General features: G+C 46.6%; 1 protein-coding gene across 2 annotated transcripts in view; it reads right to left on the bottom strand.

Annotated features, from left to right (window-relative positions):
- VSX2 (visual system homeobox 2) overlaps window positions 1–19,900 on the bottom strand; it is a 36,331-nt gene extending 16,431 nt beyond the window's left edge. For both annotated transcript variants that reach the window (XM_075194585.1, XM_075194586.1), the window contains exon 1: window positions 19,613–19,900. In XM_075194585.1, coding sequence (XP_075050686.1) covers window positions 19,613–19,892 — 280 coding nt within the window. In that variant the 5' untranslated portion in view covers window positions 19,893–19,900. The remainder of the gene's footprint in view (window positions 1–19,612) is intronic.
- Between the last annotated feature and the right edge of the window lie 5,124 nt (window positions 19,901–25,024).

Genomic DNA, 25,024 nt, shown 5'->3' with positions numbered 1-25,024 from the left:
GAGCGATTGGTGAGGTAAGAGGAAAACCAGGAGAGGACAGTGTTACATAGGCCTATAGATTTGAGAGTTTGCAAAAGGAGTGCGTGGTCAACGGTATCGAAGGCAGCAGAGAGGTCAAGAAGGATAAGAAGGGAGTGGTGTCTATTGGATTTAGCGAGGAGAAGTTCATTAGTGACCTTAGTGAGGGCAGTTTCAGTGGAGTGGAGGGGGCGAAAACCAGATTGGATCGGGTCAAGGAGTGAGTGAGAGGAGAGAAAGGAGGTGAGACGGTTGTAGACAACCAGTTCAAGGAGTTTGGAGGAAAAAGGAAGAAACTAAATAGGGCGGTAATTAGAGAGAGAGGCGGGATCAAGGGATGGTTTCTTGAGTATGGGGGAGACAAGAGCATGTTTAAAAGAGGAGGGGAAGATTCCAGAGGAGAGGGATAGGTTGAGGCAGTGGCGGATCCAGGGGGGGGGGCGATCGGGGCAATCATCCCCCCTAGCAGGGTCCGTCCGGCGGTGACAGGTAGGGACAGTGTGCTGTCCGGCTGCTCTGATCTTGTTTTAAACACAATCAGAGCAGCCGGGCAGCACACTGTCCATGCCTGTCACTGCCAAGCGGACCTGCACAACAATTTTCTAGATCCACCCCTGGGTTGAGGAGGTGGGCAAGGTGGGAGCAGCCCTCAAGAGAGATGGAGCGGAAGAGGTGGGAGGGGTTTGGGTCCTGTGGGCAAGTGGAGAGGGGAGAGAAAGAGAGAATGGTATGGATTTCATCTGCAGATACTGGAGTGAAGGAAGAGAAGGAAGGTGGGCTAGCTGGAGGGGAGGGGAGAAAGGAGATAGCAGCCGCAAAGGAGGGTGAGAAGGGGGACAGAATGGGCACAGAGGGGGGAGAGGGTGGGGTAAGAAGGGACTGCTGGGAGATGTCATGATGTATAGAATCAATCTTGGAGGTGAAGTGGGTAGCAAAGTCGACAGCAGAGAGCGTGGGGGGGGGGAGTGGGAGAGGAGGGAGTTGAAGGTGGCAAAAAGATGACGGGGGTTGGAGGATTGGGAAGAAATGAAAGCTTTAAGAGAATGTTTAGAGAGCTATAGGGCCGAACTGTAAGAGGCAAGCATGAACTTGAAGTGGAGGAAGTGCATGAGTGCGTGACTTTCTCCAGAGTCATTCTGCACTGCGGGAGCATTTTTGAAGATTGCGGGTAAGTTTAGTGTGCCACGGTTGCGGCGGGGACCGACGAAGCATGATGGTCACAGCCGGGGCGACAGAGTCCAGTGCAGCAGTAAGCGTGTGATTGTAAAAGGAGACAGCCTTATTGGGGCAAGAAAGAGTGGTGATGGGGGAAAGGAGCAAGTGGTAGGATCAACTGTGTCAAGATTACACCTGGTGAAAGTAACCTTAAGTGATGGGGAGATGCTAATAGAGAGGAGATTGTGGTCCGAGAGAGAAAAAGGTGAGTTAATGAGGTCAGAGACAGTACCGAGGCTTGAATAAAACAGATCTAGGGAGTGGCCACAGCGGTGGGAGGGAGAGGAGGTCCATTGACAGAGACCAAGGGAGGAGGAGAGGGAGAGAAGTTTAGAGGCAGCAGGGTCTGAGGGATTGTCTATAAGGATATTAAAGTCACCCAAGATGAGGGAAGGAAGGTCAGAGGACAGAAAGTGAGGGAGCCAGGTGGCAAAGTGATCAAGGAATTGAGTGATAGGACCAGGAGGACGGCAGATAACAGCAACACGGAGGTGGACTGGGTGGAATAGGCGGATAGAGTGTACCTAAAAGGAGGAAAAAGAGAGGGAGGGTTCAGGGGGAAGAACCCGAAAAAAGCAGCAGGAGGAGAGAAGTATGCCGACACTACCACCTTGCCCTTCCCCAGGTCTGGGTGTGTGGGAGAAGGACAAGCCCCCGAAAGAGAGAGCAGCTGGAGAGGTAGTGTCCTCAGGGGATAGCCAGGTTTCAGTGATGGCAAGCAGGATGAAGGATCTAGAGATCATGGATAGAGGTCAATTTGTTACAGACTGACCTGGCATTCCAAAGACCACAGGATAGAGGAAGAGAGGGAAGAGGAGAGATGTGGATGAGATTGTTGGGGTTGCTTGACTGCAAGGGTGAGTATGATATGGAGCGATAGGAATAACAGGAAGAGAGGGTTGGAACTGGACGAGAAGCAGAAATACAATGGAACTTGTCAGCAGTCAGAAGACGAGGGGCAGGGGAGCAAGAGGTAGGGGAGGAGTGGAGATGGGACAGATAAGGGGGTTTATGAATGGGAGAGGCAGAAGGTAGGAGTGACGTGAGGGATAAGATTAGCTGGGGGGAAAGAGGGGGAGGCGGTAGGTAGGAGCAGATTGACGCTGAGAGAAGAGCAGCGAAGGGGACAAGAGGGAAAGTGTGTGAGTGGGGAAAGGGAGGAGAGAGGAAAAGATGTAAGATGGGGCAGCATGTTAGATCAGGGGCCCAGAGGCACAGAAGAGAGGAGTGAAATAGGGGGAGGGGATGGGAAGTGAGAGGGGGGGGGTGAGGAGGAGGAAGAATATGGAAAGGTTGGACATGGGAAGCACGGGGATAGAGGGAGAGGACAAAAGTGAGAGAGGAGTAAATCATGATAGAGCTAGAGAAGGTGTGGAATAGACAGTTGAAAGAATTCAGAAATCAAGAATGGTAAGTGCTAACAAGTGTAGTGAGGAAATGGTGAGAGCAGAAGAGGTGAATAAAAAATAATGCAAAGGTAGAAGGAGAGAAAAGAGGAAGAAGAGATGTAAAGTATGAGTCAGGGAATAGGAAGCAGTAAGGACAGCAGATGGGTGGGTTTAGATAAAACAGTTAGATGAGACAGTAGCATTAGGCATGATTGGAAGGCAACAGTATAACATAAGGCATAATACAAGGTGCACTGTGCTGGTTATACAAGTCCACAGGACAAGGGGGAGCCAGGTCAAAGTTCAAGCTAAGTTGAGCAACAGTGTGGAATAAAGTGGGAATCCAAGCAGCATAAGAGGAATCACCAAGTGATAATACTGCAGCAGCCTGAATAAGTGTGAGAATCAGATCAGCAGGGAGAGTCCAGGCAGTTAGCAGTCCAGGTGGTGGAGGATATCAGAGCTCAGGCTGATTGTGGAATGTTGTCCTCGTGTAGCAGTGTTTGCAGGTAAAAGGTTCCCCTCCTGTTCCTCTCGTGTATATCTCTAACTGTACTAACTAAATTAGTTAATACACTTGTAAGAATCTCACTTAGAAGAATTCTCACTAGCTAACAGCCTCATAGGCTAAAACAGCCTTAGACTGCTGTTTAAATAGGTTCAAATAGCCATGTGACCACTTTCATGAATTAACCCCCACTAATCACACACTACAAAAAAAGTCATAAAATTCTAAAACAAACAAATTGATGGTAACCATACCATATAACTACAATATCTGCACAATTGATCTTTTACAGATAGCTTGAGCAGTGGCTGAATGAGATATTTACCATCATGCTAATGATCTCTCTACAATACAGAATGTTCTAGTGAGTGATCTACACTAAAGAAACATTTGTATTTGCCATGATATGACTGGGGGGGGCATTATTTATTTTTATGTGTTCTTTATATCAGAAATGTCTGGTTAATTCCAACAACTACAGGCCTTGCTTTAAGCAGGACAGTGCCGCTCTTAGGGAATGGTTCCACCATCCAGACTGCCAGGATGTTAGGGCTCCTCGTGTACCTATCAATGGTGGACGTGGTAACACAGGGAGGAAGGTAGAGAATGGCCGGGCACTTCTCACACCCTATATATCCCCCAAAGAGGTGCAGCCACACCCGTTGTGACCATGTATCCAAAACACCAGGAAGAGAGTGACAACTACAGTTTAATGCCAAAAAATGCAAATGATGCACTTGGGTCTTAGAAACCTACAGGCTAAATATAGTATTAATGGCTCTATAATGGAAACTACTGAGGACAGGGATCTGGGAGTCACTATTTCAGGTGACTTACAGGCAGGTAAGTAATGTAACAAAGCAATGAGGAAGGTAAGTCAGATGCTTGGTTGTATAGGGAGAGGAATCAGTAGCAGAAAGAAGTAATAATACCACTGTATAGGTGATTGGTACGGCCTCATATAGAATACTGTGTTCAGTTCTGGAGGCCGTATCTCCAGAAGGATATAAATACATTACAGACTGTACAAAGAAAGGCAACTAAAATGCTGCATGGCCTACAGCACAAAACTTACCTGGAAAGACTAAAACATCTTAATACGTATAGTTTGGAGCAGAGAAGGGAAAGGGGGGACATGATACTACATAAACTACTTCACAGAAAGGGTAGTGGATAAGTGGAATAGCCTCCCATCAGAGGTGGTAGGGGCTAATACCGTAGAGCAATTTAAACATGCTTGGGATAGATATAAGGATTTCCTTACAAAGAACTAAGGATCAAATAAGGTTTGAAGTTACCATAGGTTATAAAATGGGCAGACTAGATGGGCCAAGTGGTTCTTATCTGCGTCACATTCTAGGTTTCTATGTTTCTACGGTGTGGACCAACTCTATCCTAATCATCTATGAGGAGGTTCCTGTACCTGGGATCAAATTCCTCTTTGCCGTCCTGACTATACTGTGGCTGGATCACTAATAAATAACTTATTGTATAAAGATTTGTAAATTATTAGCGCAGTGCGCCAATTTATATAATTGAAAATGTACTGATTTCTGAGGTATTGATTTCTGAGACAGTATGCCATGTTTGGGTTTTGTTAACTTTTCTATAGGAAATTCCAAGTAATCATATGTATGGAGGGGATGTGTGTTTGAAACTGTCTGGAGATAGATAATCTCGTGTCAATTAGACCTTTTCATCACTGAGTGACCAACACGTCTGCTGGGCCTGAAGCACAGGAGCGGTAATTAGACTGGCTGGTAGACTTCCTATGTGTGTAAGACTCGGGATGAAAGTGATTACAGATTAATGTGAAATTTGCAAGATTATAGAAATGTTATCCTGATGGTAAACATTCAATATAAAACCTCAGAGGTAGTGGTGCCGCTAGCAGCAATGTAAACAGGTGTTAAACCCCTAGAGGCTGATTTATGTGCAGGCTGCATGAGCAACTGGATTGGTTAGAGGGGCAGGAGGCTGGATTGCCTCCTGCCAGGGTATCTGTGTAAATCTGTACAAAGAGCGGACTGTTTGACCATGGTATCATCATACCATCTGTACCTTCTGCAATCACTAGTACCACAGACTGGCGTGTAACTGCCCTTTATTAGGACACTTGAGCTAATAAACATCACTGCTTCAAGACCCTGCTTTGACGCCTACTTACCTGCTGTAATTCCTGTGACCTACAGATTAGACCAATCTAATCAGTTATCCGACTGTTCTGAGGTTGGCACCCAGCGTTTATTACCAACGCTCTGCCCGGTACTTGCAGCTCTGGCCAGTGTGATAGGCCAGGAGGAACCATCCACAGTAACCCTGATCTAAAGGAAGAGGTCAGGGGTACCAGCCCAGGTGCCTAGTGAGGGGGTACCCCAGCAGCTGGAGTTACCCAGAAGTAACCGGTTCCAGGTGCCGGTGAAGGAGCCCAGTGATGGCAACAGGCCCCTCCTACTGCGGTTAGAGGGGCGCAATTTGAGATAAAGAAAAGGGACGATGACAAGGTAAGCCCAGCCGGTCCCCAGCAACACACGGACAGGGTGGCATAGGGGGTCCATCCAGTCACAACTACAAAGAACATTCTAGTAACACATGTACAGCACAGAAAACATTCTACAGACACAATAGAGTCCATTCTTTACTAACATACTATACAGAGAGAATTTTAGTGCCAGGTACACAATATAGAGAGTTTACTAGTGACCAATGTAGAATTACAGAGAACTTATCAATATACAATACAGAGATCATTTTGGTAAACTCTAAACAATACAAAAAAAATTGTAATGACATAATATACAATATAGAGCATATTCTAACTACATAGCTACAATACAGAGAGCATGCAAGTGATTGAAATACAATCATCATCATCATCAGTTATTTATATACACAGAGAGAAAGATTAGGGTCAATTTTTTTATAGCAGCCAATTAACCTACCAGTATGTTTTTTGGAGTGTGGGAGGAAACCGGAGCACCCGGAGGAAACGGAAACACGGGGAGAACATACAAACTCCACACAGATAAGGCCATGGTCGGGAATCAAAGTCATGAGCCCAGTGCTGTGAGGCAGAAGTGCTAACCACTGAGCCACCGTGCTGCCCATATATATATATATCTTCCTATGCCACCACATAATCTCATGAAATTACCCTATATATCCTTATAATGGTCCTATATTACCTTATATTATATACCACTGTAGCGAATGGCGTGACTACCACGTCCAGCCACATAGGTATGAGTCATATATAGGCACATTTACCAATAACCGCATAAAATGAAATAGTTTTCAATCCTTGTCGCATTGAACTATTTCTCATATCTATGATTAATCTTCAGCAGGGGCAGCAGTCATGATAAACCGCTGTCCTGTGAGTGTAACGCTTATCTGTTATCTGCCTGGTCACTGCCCAGAAACTTGTGATGCTGCATCTTCGTTGATCTCCTACTGCGCATGCGCACAGAGACTGTACTAACGAGGAACTGTTATCATGTGACAGGGAGGGATCACATGACCCCTCCACACATGCGCACAGAGACTGTACTAACGAGGAACTGTTATCATGTGACAGGGAGGGATCACATGACCCCTCCACACATGCGCACAGAGACTGTACTAACGAGGAACTGTTATCATGTGACAGGGAGGGATCACATGACCCCTCCACACATGCGCACAGAGACTGTACTAACGAGGAACTGTTATCATGTGACAGGGAGGGATCACATGACCCCTCCACACATGCGCACAGAGACTGTACTAACGAGGAACTGTTATCATGTGACAGGGAGGGATCACATGACCCCTCCACACATGCGCACAGAGACTGTACTAACGAGGAACTGTTATCATGTGACAGGGAGGGATCACATGACCCCTCCACACATGCGCACAGAGACTGTACTAACGAGGAACTGTTATCATGTGACAGGGAGGGATCACATGACCCCTCCACACATGCGCACAGAGACTGTACTAACGAGGAACTGTTATCATGTGACAGGGAGGGATCACATGACCCCTCCACACATGCGCACAGAGACTGTACTAACGAGGAACTGTTATCATGTGACAGGGAGGGATCACATGACCCCTCCACACATGCGCACAGAGACTGTACTAACGAGGAACTGTTATCATGTGACAGGGAGGGATCACATGACCCCTCCACACATGCGCACAGAGACTGTACTAACGAGGAACTGTTATCATGTGACAGGGAGGGATCACATGACCCCTCCACACATGCGCACAGAGACTGTACTAACGAGGAACTGTTATCATGTGACAGGGAGGGATCACATGACCCCTCCACACATGCGCACAGAGACTGTACTAACGAGGAACTGTTATCATGTGACAGGGAGGGATCACATGACCCCTCCACACATGCGCACAGAGACTGTACTAACGAGGAACTGTTATCATGTGACAGGGAGGGATCACATGACCCCTCCACACATGCGCACAGAGACTGTACTAACGAGGAACTGTTATCATGTGACAGGGAGGGATCACATGACCCCTCCACACATGCGCACAGAGACTGTACTAACGAGGAACTGTTATCATGTGACAGGGAGGGATCACATGACCCCTCCACACATGCGCACAGAGACTGTACTAACGAGGAACTGTTATCACGTGACAGGGAGGGATCACATGACCCCTCCACACATGCGCACAGAGACTGTACTAACGAGGAACTGTTATCACGTGACAGGGAGGGATCACATGACCCCTCCACACATGCGCACAGAGACTGTACTAACGAGGAACTGTTATCACGTGACAGGGAGGGATCACATGACCCCTCCACACATGCGCACAGAGACTGTACTAACGAGGAACTGTTATCACGTGACAGGGAGGGATCACATGACCCCTCCACACATGCGCACAGAGACTGTACTAACGAGGAACTGTTATCACGTGACAGGGAGGGATCACATGACCCCTCCACACATGCGCACAGAGACTGTACTAACGAGGAACTGTTATCACGTGACAGGGAGGGATCACATGATCCCTCAACACATGCGCACAGAGACTGTACTAACGAGGAACTGTTATCACGTGACAGGGAGGGATCACATGATCCCTCCACACATGCGCACAGAGACTGTACTAACGAGGAACTGTTATCACGTGACAGGGAGGGATCACATGATCCCTCCACACATGCGCTGTGCAGAGCTGACAGCTAGTAAAGTTTTGAATTACGTTACAGTACGCCAGCTTCAGCTTCAGCAGATGGACATTAACATAACTAGTTTCCAAAAATTACTAATTTTCAGAACTTGTTAGATTGCGTTAGGGAACAGTCCCCCATACTATTATATGGGCACTGATTAGAAAACAAATAGAATGCAAAGCAGCAGATATCCACAATATCCACGATATCCACTGCGATGCAAGATCAAAAATTTTAGAGATCCTTCAAATTGTGGCTGAATCACGGTAAGTGTCCTTTGGGGACATTACACTGCTTGATAAATAGGATAGAGAGATAGAGAGTTAGGGGCATATTTAAGAAATCACGGTAGTGCACTTACCGTGGAAATCAGGTCCTGATGTGCCCTCCGCAAATTTATTAAAGTTGCAATCGTGGATATCTGCTGCTTTGCACTCCTGATCGTTTTTGCGGGCAGTCACCATTCAACAGTATGGTGACTGCTCCCAGCCGCAATCTAACAAGTCCCGAAAAATATTTTTTTTCGGGAACTTGTCATGTTAATGTACCAGCTGCAGCTGGCGTACATGATCATAATTGAAGAAATCCAATGGTGTCAGCTCTGCTCCGAAGAGAAGAGCTGGACAGCGCATGTGTGGAGGGATCACATGATCACTCACCGCTCGCTCTCTGCAACGATAGTTGCAGAGACAGAGCGGGGATCTTTGTGCGCATGTGCAGTTCTTTGAACTGCACATGTGCAATTGAAAGAAGAAGAGGAACGAAGATGACCAGTAGGAGATCCTGAGACAGCGCTTCCCGAAGAGGGGGGTAAGTATGTTTTTTTTTTATCACAGAAACAGCAGTTTTTCGGAACTGCTATTTCTGTGATCCATTTTTAATAAATTTGAGAAATAGTTCAATCCTTATCCATGCTATAAGGATTGATAACTATTTCTCATTTCTGCCGATGAATGATAAATGTGTTCCATAGAGAGATAGATAGAGAGATAGAGAGATAGAGATAGCTATTACATAGATAAATATGAGATGAGATAGATATGAGATAGAAAGAAGATAGAGAGATATTATGAGATAATTATGAGATAGGGGCCTATTTATTAAACCTTCAATTGGCGTCTATTCACTGAAAACAGCAGTTTTCGGGGAATAGACGCCAGTTGAAGTATTTGCCTCATCTATAAACAGAGCGTCGCAGCAGATATCTAGCAGATATCATAGATATCTGCTGCTTTGCACTTTTTTTTGTAATACATAGCAGTCCCCATAGATGTCTATGGGGACTGTTATGTACCGCAATTTAACAATGAATGTGTCACACAGCGCGTGTGGAGGGATCACAAGAAGGTCCCCCACTACCTTTCCTCTGACCTTCCCTCCGTCATACTCGGGGACTTCAACATCCCCATCGACAACTGCTCAGACCCTGCCACTATCAGACTTCTCTCCCTCTCTTCCTCCCTTGGTCTCACCCAGTGGACCTCCTCCCCCACCCACCATCTTGGTCACTCCCTCGACCTTGTCTTCTCGCATCTCTGCGATCTCTCAGACTTCTCCATCTCTCCCTCCCCACTCTCCGACCACCATCTCCTCTCTTTCACTCTGTCCTCCTCCCCTGCTCCCCCCCGCCTAAAGCCACCCTCACCAGACGCAGCCTTGATGCAATCGACCCCATCTCCTCCACTCTTGATTCTCTCCTCTCTCCCCTTCCCTCCCTGACTTGCCCTGACCAGGCATCCTGTCTCTACAACCACTCCCTCACTACTGTCCTTGACGCTGTCGCCCCTGCCTCTCCCATCCGCCGACGCTGTCTCATCCCCCAACCATGGCACTCCAAACTCACCCGCTTCCTTAAAAAGTGCTCTCGCACTGCAGAACGCCTCTGGAGGAAATCTCGCTCCCTGGCTGACTTCCTTCACTTTAAATTTATCCTCTCCTCATTCTGCTCTGCCCTCTCCCTGGCTAAACAAACCTTCTTTAAATCCCTCATTTCCTTTCAGTCCTCTAATCCCCGTCGTCTCTTCGCCACCTTTAACTCCCTCCTTTCTCCCCCCCCCCTCCGGTCCCTCTCTCCCTCTCAGCTGGTGACTTCGCCACTTTTTTCTCCTCCAAAATTGAAGCCATCAGACTTAACATCTCCTCCTCCAACCCCTCTCCCGCTGCCATTACTGCTTCACCTCCCTCTAACAAACAACTCTGGAGCTCCTTCAGCCCCACAACAGGCAATGAAGTTTGCTCCCTCATCCTTTCCTCTCCTCCCTCCACTTGTCCTCTTGATCCAATCGCCTCTAACCTCTTTCGCTCTCTCTCTCCCACTGCCTGCTCCTACCTGGCACACCTCTTCAACCTATCACTCTCCTCTGGTGTTGTACTCTCCTCATTTAAACACGCTCTCAGCTCTCCTATCCTCAAAAAACCCAACCTCGACCCCTCCTCCGTCGCCAATTATTGTCCTTTCTCTCTTCTCCCCTATGCCTCCAAACTTCTTGAGCGGTTAGTCTGCTGTCGTCTCACCAGATACCTCTCAGACAATTCCCTCCTCGACCCTCTCCAATCTGGTTACCGCCCCCTCCACTCCACTGAAACTGCCCTGGCTAAAGTCACCAATGACCTCCTATCAGCCAAATCCAGGGGTCATTTCTCTTTACTTATCCTCCTCGACCTCTCCGCGGCTTTTGACACCGTGGACCACCCCCTCCTTCTGCAAACTCTTCTCTCTCTAGGCCTCTCTGGTCCTGTCCATGCCTGGTTCTGCTCTTACCTTGCAAACCGCACCTTCTCTGTCTCCACGTCCGGCTCTTCCACCGCCCCCACGCCCCTCCAAGTAGGAGTCCCCCAGGGCTCTGTTATCGGCCCCCTTCTCTTTTCGCTCTACACTTCCTCCCTTGGTGCGCTCATCTCCTCCTTTGGTCTTCAGTATCACCTTTATGCTGACACCATTCAACTCTACATCTCCTCTCCTGATCTCTCGTCCACCCTCCTCTCTCGTGTATCTGACTGCCTCTCCGCCATCTCCTCCTGGATGTCCTCACGCTTTCTCAAAATTAACATCTCCAAAACGGAACTCATAGTATCACCTCCTTCCAGACTCCCCTCTCACCACAACCTCTCAATCGTTGTTAACATCACTACCATCTCATCTGTCACCCAACTCCGTTGCCTGGGTGTCACCCTTGACTCCTCTCTATCTTTTGCCCCCCACGCCCAATCCCTTGCTCAATCCTGTCGCTTCCAACTGCGCAACATTGCCCGCATCCGACCCTTCCTCTCGCAAGACGCCACCAAAACCATCATCCATGCACTCATCATCTCCCGCCTGGACTACTGCAACCTCCTCCTCACTGGCCTCCCTCTCTCCCATCTCGCCCCGCTCCGATCAGTACTCAATGCAGCTGCCAGACTTATCTTTCTCTCACGTCGCTCCTCCTCTGCCTCCCCTCTCTACCAGGCCTTACACTGGCTCTCTTTCCCCTACAGAATCCTCTTTAAACTCCTTACTACCACTTACAAAGCTCTCTCCCAGTCTACTGCTCCCTACATCTCTAACCTCCTCACCATTCATACTCCCGCTCGCTCCCTGCGCTCGGCAAACGACCGTCACCTCTCCTCCACTCTCATTACCTCTTCCCACTCCCGAGTCCAAGACTTTTCCCGAGCTGCCCCCCTGCACTGGAATGATCTCCCTCGCTCCATCCGTCTCGCTCCCAATCTGTGCTCCTTCAAACGGGCACTCAAAACTCACCTGTTCCTGAAAGCCTACCAACCATCCACTTAACCCCTCATCCACTCTGCTTGTTCTCCCTCCTCTCCCCTGGTCCCTTCTTCTCCATTGCATCACTGCCTCCAATCGTGCCTGTTTTGTCCACCCTCCCTTAGGATGTAAGCTCGTATGAGCAGGGCCCCTCTCCCCTCCTGTCCTCATACCGACTCTTCTGCTCCGCCCTCACTCCATATGTCTGCCCGGAGTTTCCGAAGCATTGGTACTTAGTGTTTATTGTTTTGCGATGTTTTACCCTGTATGGTCTACTGTTCGTATTATGTAAGGCGCTGCGAAAACCCTGTGGCGCCCAACAAATAAATGATAATAATAATAATAATAATCACTTGATCCCTCCCCGTCACACAGTGCGTGTGTGTAGCGATCACAAGATCCCTCCCCGTCACACAGTGCGTGTGTGGAGCGATCACAAGATCCCTCCCCGTCACACAGCGCGTGTGGAGGGATCACTTGATCCCTCCCTGTCACACAGCGCGTGTGTGGAGGGATCACAAGATCCCTCCCCGTCACACAGCGCGTGTGTGGAGCGATCACAAGATCCCTTCCTGTCACAATCAGACGGAGCATCCACACAAGGCTTCTGTGGATCACACAGCAGCTTCGGGAACGAAGAGGCAGTGAAAAGGTAAGTTTTTAACTTCACAGGAGCAGCAGTTTTTCGTGACTGCTGCTCCTGTGGAAATTTATGATAAATAGTTCAATCCTTATCAATGCGATAAGGATTGAAAACTATTTTTCATTTTATGCAGCTCTTGATAAATGTGCCCCATAGAGAGATATGAGATTAAGGACCACAAAACATGAAAAATAGTTTTCAATCCTTATCGCATTGATAAGGATTGAACTATTTCTCATATTTATGAAAAAACCTCCACAGGAACAGCAGTTCTGAAAAACTGCTGTTTTTGTGAAGTGCAAAACTTACTTCACTTCCGAGGAAGTTTGCGATCCACGGGGGTCCTCTTGTCACTCCAGTGCACATGCACCCACTGAAAAATTTGGTCATGCGCACAAACATCCTTACAATTCACTGTTGCAGAGAGAGCGGTGAGTGACAGGGATCATGTGATCCCTCCGCACATGCGCGGCGACGCTCTGCTCTTCAGAGAGAGCGGTGAGTGACAGGGATCATGTGATCCCTCCGCACATGCGCGGCGACGCTCTGCTCTTCAGAGAGAGCGGTGAGTGACAGAGATCATGTGATCCCTCCGCACATGCGCGGCGACGCTCTGCTCTTCAGAGAGAGCGGTGAGTGACAGAGATCATGTGATCCCTCCGCACATGCGCGGCGACGCTCTGCTCTTCAGAGAGAGCGGTGAGTGACAGGGATCATGTGATCCCTCCGCACATGCGCGGCGACGCTCTGCTCTTCAGAGACAGCGGTGAGTGACAGGGATCATGCGATCCCTCCGCACATGCGCGGCGACGCTCTGCTCTTCAGAGAGAGCGGTGAGTGACAGGGATCATGCGATCCCTCCGCACATGCGCGGCGACGCTCTGCTCTTCAGAGAGAGCGGTGAGTGACAGGGATCATGTGATCCCTCCGCACATGCGCGGCGACGCTCTGCTCTTCAGAGAGAGCGGTGAGTGACAGGGATCATGTGATCCCTCCGCACATGCGCGGCGACGCTCTGCTCTTCAGAGAGAGCGGTGAGTGACAGGGATCATGTGATCCCTCCGCACATGCGCGGCGACGCTCTGCTCTTCAGAGAGAGCGGTGAGTGACAGGGATCATGTGATCCCTCCGCACATGCGCGGCGACGCTCTGCTCTTCAGAGAGAGCGGTGAGTGACAGGGATCATGTGATCCCTCCGCACATGCACGGCGATGCTCTGCTCTTCAGAGAGAGCGGTGAGTGACAGGGATCATGTGATCCCTCCGCACATGCGCGGTGACGCTCTGCTCTTCAGAGAGAGCGTGAGTGACAGAGATCATGTGATCCCTCCGCACATGCGCGGTGACGCTCTGCTCTTCAGAGAGAGCGGTGAGTGACAGGGATCATGTGATCCCTCCGCACATGCGCGGTGACGCTCTGCTCTTCAGAGAGAGCGGTGAGTGACAGGGATCATGTGATCCCTCCGCACATGCGCGGCGACGCTCTGCTCTTCAGAGAGAGCGGTGAGTGACAGGGATCATGTGATCCCTCCGCACATGCGCGGTGACGCTCTGCTCTTCAGAGAGAGCGGTGAGTGACAGGGATCATGTGATCCCTCCGCACATGCGCGGTGACGCTCTGCTCTTCAGAGAGAGCTGTGAGTGACAGGGATCATGTGATCCCTCCGCACATGCGCGGCGACGCTCTGCTCTTCAGAGAGAGCGGTGAGTGACAGGGATCATGTGATCCCTCCGCACATGCGCGGCGACGCTCTGCTCTTCAGAGAGAGCGGTGAGTGACAGAGATCATGTGATCCCTCCGCACATGCGCGGTGACGCTCTGCTCTTCAGAGAGAGCTGTGAGTGACAGGGATCATGTGATCCCTCCGCACATGCGCGGCGACGCTCTGCTCTTCAGAGAGAGCGGTGAGTGACAGGGATCATGTGATCCCTCCGCACATGCGCGGCGACGCTCTGCTCTTCAGAGAGAGCGGTGAGTGACAGAGATCATGTGATCCCTCCGCACATGCGCGGCGACGCTCTGCTCTTCAGAGAGAGCGGTGAGTGACAGGGATCATGTGATCCCTCCGCACATGCGCGGCGACGCTCTGCTCTTCAGAGAGAGCTGTGAGTGACAGGGATCATGTGATCCCTCCGCACATGCGCGGCGACGCTCTGCTCTTCAGAGAGAGCGGTGAGTGACAGAGATCATGTGATCCCTCCGCACATGCGCGGCGACGCTCTGCTCTTCAGAGAGAGCGGTGAGTGACAGAGATCATGTGATCCCTCCGCACATGCGCGGCGACGCTCTGCTCTTCAGAGAGAGCGGTGAGTGACAGGGATCATGTGATCCCTCCGCACATGCGCGGCGACGCTCTGCTCTTCAGAGAGAGCGGTGAGTGACAGGGATCATGTGATCCCTCCGCACATGCGCGGCGACGCTCTGCTCTTCAGAGAGAGCGGTGAGTGACAGGGATCATGTGATCCCTCCGCACATGCGCGGTGACGCTCTGCTCTTCAGAGAGAGCTGAACGGTGTTGAAAATGATCAAAAACAGTAACGTACGGCAGCCTGAGCTGGCGCACATTACCGTGGGTGTAAAAGTGTGTTTGAAAGTTGTTGAATTGCGGTACATAGCAGTCCCCATTACAGTCCCCATTACATCTATGGGGACTGCTGTATATTTCGGAAAAAAAATGCAAAGCGATGCTGTGTTGATAGATTAGGAAAATACTTAAATATGCGTCCATTCCCCGAAAACTGCTGTTTTCATGGAAGTTACACGTAAACTAACTATAATAAATAGGCTCCAGAAAGAGAGATATATACACAGCAGATAGATATTAGATAGCTAAATATGAGGTAGATATGAGATAGAGATATTAGATAGCTAGACAGATATGAGATAGATAAAGATTATTAGAGATATGGGATAGAAAGAGAGATAGTTAGATAGATGTTATATAGACAAATATGAGATACAGCGATAGATAAGCGAAAGAGAGATTGATCTATATATTATAGATATAAGAGAGAGAGATAGATATATATTACATAGATAGATAAATATGAAATGGATCAATAGATAGGAGACAAAATATGAAATGAAGAAATAGATAATTATTTATTGCAGAAACTGTACTAGAAAATGGCAGAATGTTCTTAGGGAACAATCGAGCACCTAGAATGATATTGGTTAATAATTTTTTGCTAATAACACCATATAACTAAATGTTACCACACACATTTAATTATATATTATATTCATACAGACATCCCCCATGTTTAACAGTTTGTTAATATAATGTGTGTCACAAAAAACACAAGTGAAAATAAGATACAAATAAATAAAATTTGATTTTTTTTTTACAATAAAAATATATAACCTAAATGTTTTACCACTTGTGAATCCACCAATCATCTCTACACTTCTACATGTTGTAATTAAACATACATTGAAGTTTCACCATTTTGATGACACTGTCCCTTTAAATGAGGTTTTTCTTACTTACTGATAAACAATGAAGGATACCTCGCAAGTGTCCCGGGTTTGGTGGGCAGGGAGGTATAATAACATATGTTCTCTTATTCTGTGGAAAAGACCCTGGCAATGAGCTGAATAAGATGTGGATCCATTGAAGGCACCAAGTGATGCTCAGGGGTAATATTATCAGCACCGTTATAATACCCAGGGTGCAGTTATATGAATATATTGGGTGAGGGTCTGAAGTGACCCCCAGAAATAACTGAATTACAGTCATCCGTTCATTCCAGCTGCTGATTGTGTATTAATACTGATCCCAGATATTACAGTACCTGAGACATTATAATAGCTGGGGAAGTAACACTGACCTGATGTTACTATTATTACTAACGAGGTAACATTATCGTTACTCAAGAACAAACAACATAACAACGAAATGCATCAGAATTGTTACCGATAATTCAGATACTTAATAATCCCGACTCTCAGCTCACACAATTATTACTGTTCATTTCCACGATAAGCTCAGATATTATATAATTACGGATAATTCCAAAACTCAGCTCAGAGCATTAATACTGAGAGCTCATAGTATTATTACTGACCATTACTACGCTTAGCTCAGATAATTATTTCCGATAATTAATTCATGTACTCATCTTAGAGCATTAGTACTGATTTGTACATTTACTATCATCGGAGTATTATTACTGATCATTTCTATACTCAGCTCAGATAATTATTACTGATAATTCCTATACTCAGCTCAGATAATTATTACTGATCATTCATATACTCAGCTCAGATAATTATTACTGATCATTCATATACTCAGCTCAGATAATTATTACTGATCATTCCTATACTCAGCTCAGATAATTATTACTGATCATTTCTATACTCAGCTCAGATAATTATTACTGATCATTTCTATACTCAGCTCAGATAATTATTACTGATAATTCCTGTACTCAGCTCAGATAATTATTACTGATAATTCCTATACTCAGCTCAGATAATTATTACTGATCATTCATATACTCAGCTCAGATAATTATTACTGATCATTCATATACTCAGCTCAGATAATTATTACTGATAATTCCTGTACTTAGCTCAGATAATTATTACTGATAATTCCTATACTCAGCTCAGATAATTATTACTGATCATTCATATACTCAGCTCAGATAATTATTACTGATAATTCCTGTACTTAGCTCAGATAATTATTACTGATAATTCCTATACTCAGCTCAGATAATTATTACTGATAATTCCTGTACTTAGCTCAGATAATTATTACTGATAATTCCTATACTCAGCTCAGATAATTATTACTGATCATTCCTATACTCAGCTCAGATAATTATTACTGATCATTCATATACACAATTCAGTGAGTGCTGATAATCATTATACTCAACTGAGACGAAGTCTTTGGTAGCAGTTTTGTGGGTTCTGTATATCCCCTTATTCCGGTATCTTTCTGTCTATCTTATATATCTCTTCTGATACTACAGAGTAATTAGAACATAATATGCTCATGTATACATTGTAATTGGATGGGATTAAACCTCCTCACATTATCCCCGTTTTTTGCAGATAGAGATATTTTCTTTCCACTTATTTAGAGTGTAATAATATTACTAAGTGTGTCATTAATGTCACCAGTATAACCATCACGTCCTATGTACAATGTGTCCTATATATATCGAAGGGTTGTTCTGTCAGTGATCTGACCGTACTGAAATTATATTTTCTGTGGATTCTTTTCAATGCTTCTTACTACGAGATTTCTGTTATTTCTTTACCACATTTCTATATTATATTATATCACTATTTATGTTATTTTTGTTTTATAGGTAATCCTGTTAATTTTATTCCTAGATAATATTATTGGTTAGTATTCAAATGTTTTATTGTATTTCTGACCCGTTCATTATTGGATATCTATACTTGTTTGTTATTTCTATATTACTTTCTGACTATATTATATATATAACATATTCTTACTGTTTTTCTTATGTTTCCGACGGTTTACATCATGTTAGTGTCATTTATATAACTGGTTTATTTTATGATAATAGTACATTTCTTACAATATTTATACGATATCCTGCTGTCTGAATATAATATTTTATATATGTTCCCACTCCAGTTGCTTATAGTATTCATACGTTGTCTTTCTATTTCTGTTATATGTTTATATATTTCTGTATTTTTATATCATTTCGTATAATATGTTATGAGCTATTTCTATTATGTCTTTACAGTGTGTACGGTATTCTGTTACATTCACAGGTTCATAAATTCGATTTTTCCAGGCGCTGAATCGGATATATCGCTGCTTTGGATGTTATATATCTATTACACATTGCTAGCAGGAGAACACATATCGGTATTATACAGATGGAGATTATATAGATAGATATATATATATATATATATATATATATATATATATATATATATATATTTATATCATACCCAACTGTACCAGCAGTGTATATATATATATATTACACACACACATACACACAGCTGGATATTACACATCGGTATTATACAGTTGCAGATTTATATATATATATACTGCTGGTACAGTCGGGTATGATATAATAATATATATATATATATACACTGCTGATATTATACACACACACACACACATACACTATATATATATTGCTGGTACAGTCGGGTATGATATAATATTATATATATATATATATATATATATATATATATATTGCTGGTACAGTCGGGTATGATATAATTATATATATATATATATATATACACTGCTGGTATTATACCCACACACATACACTATATATATATATATATATACTGCTGGTACAGTCGGGTATGATATAATAATATATATATATATCGCTGGTACAGTCGGGTATGATATAATAATATATATATATATCGCTGGTACAGTCGGGTATGATATAATAATATATATATATTGCTGGTACAGTCGGGTATGATATAATATATATATATATATATATATATTGCTGGTACAGTCGGGTATGATATAATAATATATATATATTGCTGGTACAGTCGGGTATGATATAATAATATATATATATATTGCTGGTACAGTCGGGTATGATATAATAATATATATATATTGCTGGTACAGTCGGGTATGATATAATAATATATATATATATATTGCTGGTACAGTCGGGTATGATATAATAATATATATATATTGCTGGTACAGTCGGGTATGATATAATAATATATATATATTGCTGGTACAGTCGGGTATGATATAATAATATATATATATATTGCTGGTACAGTCGGGTATGATATAATAATATATATATATATTGCTGGTACAGTCGGGTATGATATAATAATATATATGTATTACACACACACACTTGTTGCCCCCTCTCACCTGAGCTGCAGGTCCGGCTCCCATCCTCTGGCCCCGGGCTCTGCACACGGGCTCCCTGATGCTCCCCCAATAATAGCCCAGGCTGAGTGTAGAAGGTGGGGATCCCTCCGGCTCCCAGGAGCCCAAGGCCAGATCGGGCCGCCAACAGATGGGCCCCTGGCGGCAGTGCGTGCATGTGGCCCCTGGGTGGTGGAGCGGGGTCCTTGTTGAGTCCCAAAATCTCTTGAATGCCAAAGCCGGTTGTCCTGGTCGGGGCGGGGGGGCCCTCTCGCCCGGTCATACTGTCCCTGTCTGGTCCCAGCGCAGTCTGCTCCCCCAGTCTGCTCATCTGCTTATATGGAGTCCCTGCGCCTCCCCCTCCCACCAGCAGGATACAGAGAGAGGGTCTCCTGCTGCCCCCTCTCATGGGGCAGTAATACAGGTACCTCAGGGAGAAATCAGTGTAAAGAAAAATCATCTTGAGATGAATTATAGACAGAAATGTTATAAAGTAGCAGTTTGGTGACGTCAGGCAGCGACTTTTACACAAATGCACCTGAATAGGCGCCTTTGTTAGGAGGTGTTGGCCAGAGGGGTAGGGGTAGGGGCAGGGGCAGGAGTAGGGGTAGGAGCAGGGGCAGGGGTAGGGGCAGTGGCAGGGGCAGGGGTAGGAGCAGGGGCAGGAGTATCGGCAGGGGTAGGGGTATGGGCAGGGGCAGGGGTAGGAGCAGGGGTAGGGGTATGGGCAGGGGTAGGGGCAGGGGTAGGGGTAGGGGCAGGGGTAGGGGCAGGGGTAGGGGTATGGGCAGGGTTAGGGGTAGGAGCAGGGGCAGGGGTAGGAGCAGGGGCAGGGGCAGGGGTAGGAGCAGGGGCAGGAGTATCGGCAGGGGTAGGGGTATGGGCAGGGGCAGGGGTAGGAGCAGGGGTAGGGGTATGGGCAGGGTTAGGGGTAGGGGCAGGGGTAGGGGTAGGAGCAGGGGCAGGGGTAGGGGTAGGGGCAGGGGTAGGGGTATGGGCAGGGTTAGGGGTAGGAGCAGGGGCAGGGGTAGGGGTAGGAGCAGGGGTAGGGGCAGGAGCAGGGGCAGGAGTATCGGCAGGGGTAGGGGTATGGGCAGGGGCAGGGGTAGGAGCAGGGGTAGGGGTATGGGCAGGGTTAGGGGTAGGGGCAGGGGTAGGGGTAGGAGCAGGGGTAGGGGTAGGAGCAGGGGTAGGGGTATGGGCAGGGGCAGGGGTAGGAGCAGGGGTAGGGGTAGGAGCAGGGGTAGGGGCAGGAGCAGGGGTAGGGGTAGGGGTAGGGGTGTTGTTCGCATTACCGCAGATATGGGGTAGATGCGCTTAATGTTTGCCCTAAATAAAAACACAAAATTTCATTTTGCGGAAGTTTTTATGTAGATCAGCTGAGGAGGCTGCAGAAGGCGCCTTCTTGTTACTGAACATACAGGTACTGAACACCTGAGATCACTGCACAACTGGGGATCACTGCACAACTGGAATCACTGCACAACTGGGGATCACTGCACAACTGGGGATCACTGAACACCTGGGTGATACACAACTGGGGATCACTGCACACCTGGGGATCACTGCACACCTGGGTGATACACAACTGGGGATCACTGCACAACTGGGGATCACTGAACACCTGGGTGATACACAACTGGAATCACTGCACAACTGGGGATCACTGCACACCTGGGTGATACACAACTGGGGATCACTGCACAACTGGGGATCACTGCACACCTGGGTGATACACAACTGGGGATCACTGCACAACTGGGGATCACTGCACACCTGGGTGATACACAACTGGGGATCACTGCACAACTGGGGATCACTGAACATCTGGGTGATACACAACTGGGTCACTGCACACCTGGGTGATACACAACTGGGTCACTGCACACCTGGGTGATACACACCTGGGGATCACTGCACAACTGGGTCACTGCACACCTGGGGATCACTGCACACCTGGGTGATACACAACTGGGGATCACTGCACAACTGGGGATCACTGCACACCTGGGTGATACACAACTGGGGATCACTGCACAACTGGGGATCACTGCACACCTGGGTGATACACAACTGGGGATCACTGCACAACTGGGGATCACTGCACACCTGGGTGATACACACCTGGGTCACTGCACACCTGGAGTCACTAATACATACAAGCACCACACACCTGGGTAATGAAGAACTGGGGGTAGGAACGACTACAGTCCACTACAGAAGTGGGTTTTGAGAGAGCTCTCTAAAGATGTAAGGTTAGTTATGACAGATGCAGCAGGGTCTTCCATAGGAGGTGGAGTGAGATTGGGTTATCAGGGAGGAGCAGAGGTTTAAGTCAGAGACGAAGAGGGCAATAGGGTGTGTATCTCCAGACAAGGTCAGAACTGTATGAAGATCAGGGTGAGCAGCTTGAATGGAATTATGGAGGCTATGTATGGACTTGCAGGTGGTGTAGTGACAAAGGAAAATCAGTCTCACCACAGCATTTAGGACAGATAGAAAACAAATGGGTGAGGGTAAGTCCAGATAGTAGGAGGTTGCTGTAGTCAAGTTGAGAAATAATGAGAGATTGGATAAGGTTTTTTTTTTAGCTTTGTTTAAACTTTTTTTTATTGAATTCTCCATCAAACTACATTTTGCATGAAAAGACAAACTTACATTACATTACATTACATTAGATCGTCAAAAAATGTGAAATAAGAACATAATTTAAGAGGGGTGAAACAAGGTGCTCTTCCAGAGCACATAAGCAATATTGATACTTTAGAGCATTGATTCCGTAATCCAAGATGGTTATAACACATGGAGCTAAAGGCAGAGAGGGAGGGCAGGTACTGAACACGACGGCATTGGAGCAATATATTCTCCACCCGTTATTGGCAGCCAGTATGGGAGGACTTTTGTCCGTTTAGAGCAGGGCTGTAATAAGGGCTGTGCGATTGGGGCGACCACCCAGGGCACAACGCTGAAGGGGGCGCAGTTTCTGAATTTTTAGGGTCATTTGGCTAAAAGTGAGGGCTAGGGGGGCAGTATTTTTGTTTCTCGCCCCAGATGCGAACATTTTAAGTTACGGCTCTAGTTTAGAGTGCTAGGGTTGGGGTTGGCACTCAGATACACGGTGTGATGGCTGGAGCTACCTTGTCTAGGACTGCAATGAGAATGCAGCATGTCCTCTACCAATCCCTTCACTGGCTCCCCTTCCCCTACACAATTGTGTTCAAGCTCCTCACTCTCACATACAAGGCCCTCTCCAACTCCACTGCTCCCTACATCTCCAACCTCATCTCCATTCACGCTCCATCCCGCTCTCTGCGTTCGGCCAATGACCGTCGCCTCTCTCCCCCCCCTGGTTACCTCCTCCCACGCTCGCGTCCAAGACTTCTCCTGCGCTGCCCCGCTCCATTGGAACCAGCTCGCCCGCTCCATCAGAACTTCCCCCAACTTGCCCAGCTTCAAACGGGCCTTAAAAACCCACCCCCTCCTACGTCCCTCCTCGTTTTCTCTCCCCCCCCGTCCCTGCCTCCACTCTCCTCCTTTCCTCCTTTCCTCCTCCCACTCTTGCGTCTCTGTCTGTCCTCCCCTCTCCTTAGATTGTACGCTCCTTCGAGCAGGGCCTCCTCTACTCCTGTTCTCCACCACCTTAACTCTGCTCTCCAGCTCCTCCTCTCTTCCGTGAGGTCCTTCTAACCTTCTTCCCCTCAATCTACCCCGCTGGGGGCTCTCACCTTTCATCTACCTGTACTTTGAGCTTCTGAGTTATTGTGCTTATTGTTAACTGTACCGTGCTGTCTCACCCTGTACCGTATTTCTGTCTGTCCCTCTACGGTGCTACAGACACCTAGTGGCGCCTTATAAATAAAAATTAATAATAATAAAGGCAGGACAGGGTATAATGACAGATAGTGATTTATGTGAGGCTGAGAAGTGGATTTGGTCAAGGTCATTAGGGGTCGCTGTACGTGCACAGATTTGGGGGCATGAGGCAAGGTGAGGTAGGAGGAAGGGCTGTGGACAGAGAGAAGGACGTTGGAGAAGCTGCATATGATCCAGAGACAGGAGAACATGAGGTCCAGGAGTTGTCCATCGAGATTGGTGGAAGATAATGTCTACTAGTAGAGATCACAGGAGGAAGGAAGTCTAAGGCGTTTATATGCAGCAATGCTGGTAGGATTGGAAATGGATTTATTTGGGAATTCTTACCAATCATTAACACAAAATCCACTGTAGTGTAAAATAAAGTAAGGCACTGAGTGCTCAGGATACACACAGCCTGCTGAGGACAGGTCATTAGTATGGATAAAAGACAAGGACTGCCTAATATCAGTGTACTGTGAAGTTATAGGAAAAAAAGTATTTGTAAAAGGGAAGATTTATATGTAGTCATTATATATAGCAATATATACTATAAATGACTCCAGTGTGACACTGATGAAATCTGCAATAAGCAGCTTGTATGTGTATAGAATATTCAGAAAACACACTTTTGTGAATATATATATAAAAAAAAAAAAAGGGAACAAAATCATTACAGTAACATAAAAGGACATTAGTCCACAAATGTGCCTGGCATTGACCTACCAAGGTGTGGACAGGACTGAATCAGCACCACTATTCCACAAGAAAGTCCACAAACCGATCCCTGGTGGTGGAAAATCTCATTTCTCCAGTAAATGCCAGATTGGGTCCTGATCGGGTGATGTCTGGATAACATCAGAGTGATGCATCCTGGGAGACGCCTCTCCCAGCAACATGGGGTGAAGATGTCACATATGCACCTGTCAATAACGAGGTGAAGGATGAGACCCAAGTCCTCTTCGCCGTAGTCCACAGCCAGTGCTCTCCAGTCCACTGAACGCTCCAGGCTGCACTGGAAGTGCCATGAATGGTTTCTGTACTGCGACCCACCCATAATGTCCAACTCTGCAGTTATCTAGGACTGTTTTATTACACTGGCAGCTAGTGCCATGGGTGACACTTGTAGTCTACTGATCTGCACTTACTGAAGAGGACGGTCTCTCAGGGCTCCAGGATTACATCAGCTGATGGGAAACATTAGCAAGTTGAGCTGTGTTGGTTACTTAAGCTCCTGCTCTTCCCACCAATCAGCCCCACGTTACCTGCAGCCACGTTAAAGCGCTACGGAATATGTTGGCGCTATATAAATAAATGATGATGATGATGATGATTCCCTGCATTTCTATACATGACCCGACAATGCTGGGATTTTATTTGCTTAATTGACACATGAACAACATGTGTATAAGTCCTGACCATTAATATGTCCATTAGTGACCGAGTTGTTCATTGTTTTTTAAATGTAGATCAATTACAGCAGCTCTAAGAAGACCCTGACCCTGACCCTAACCCTAACCCTGACCCTGACCCTGACCCCTGTGACTGGGATACAGTGAGAAC

This window comes from Mixophyes fleayi, unplaced genomic scaffold, assembly GCF_038048845.1.
Source record: "Mixophyes fleayi isolate aMixFle1 unplaced genomic scaffold, aMixFle1.hap1 Scaffold_65, whole genome shotgun sequence".
In the NCBI taxonomy this organism is placed as follows: domain Eukaryota; kingdom Metazoa; phylum Chordata; class Amphibia; order Anura; family Limnodynastidae; genus Mixophyes; species Mixophyes fleayi.
The sequence above is the reverse complement of the archived record's forward strand: the minus strand, read 5'-3'. Positions and strand labels throughout refer to the sequence as shown.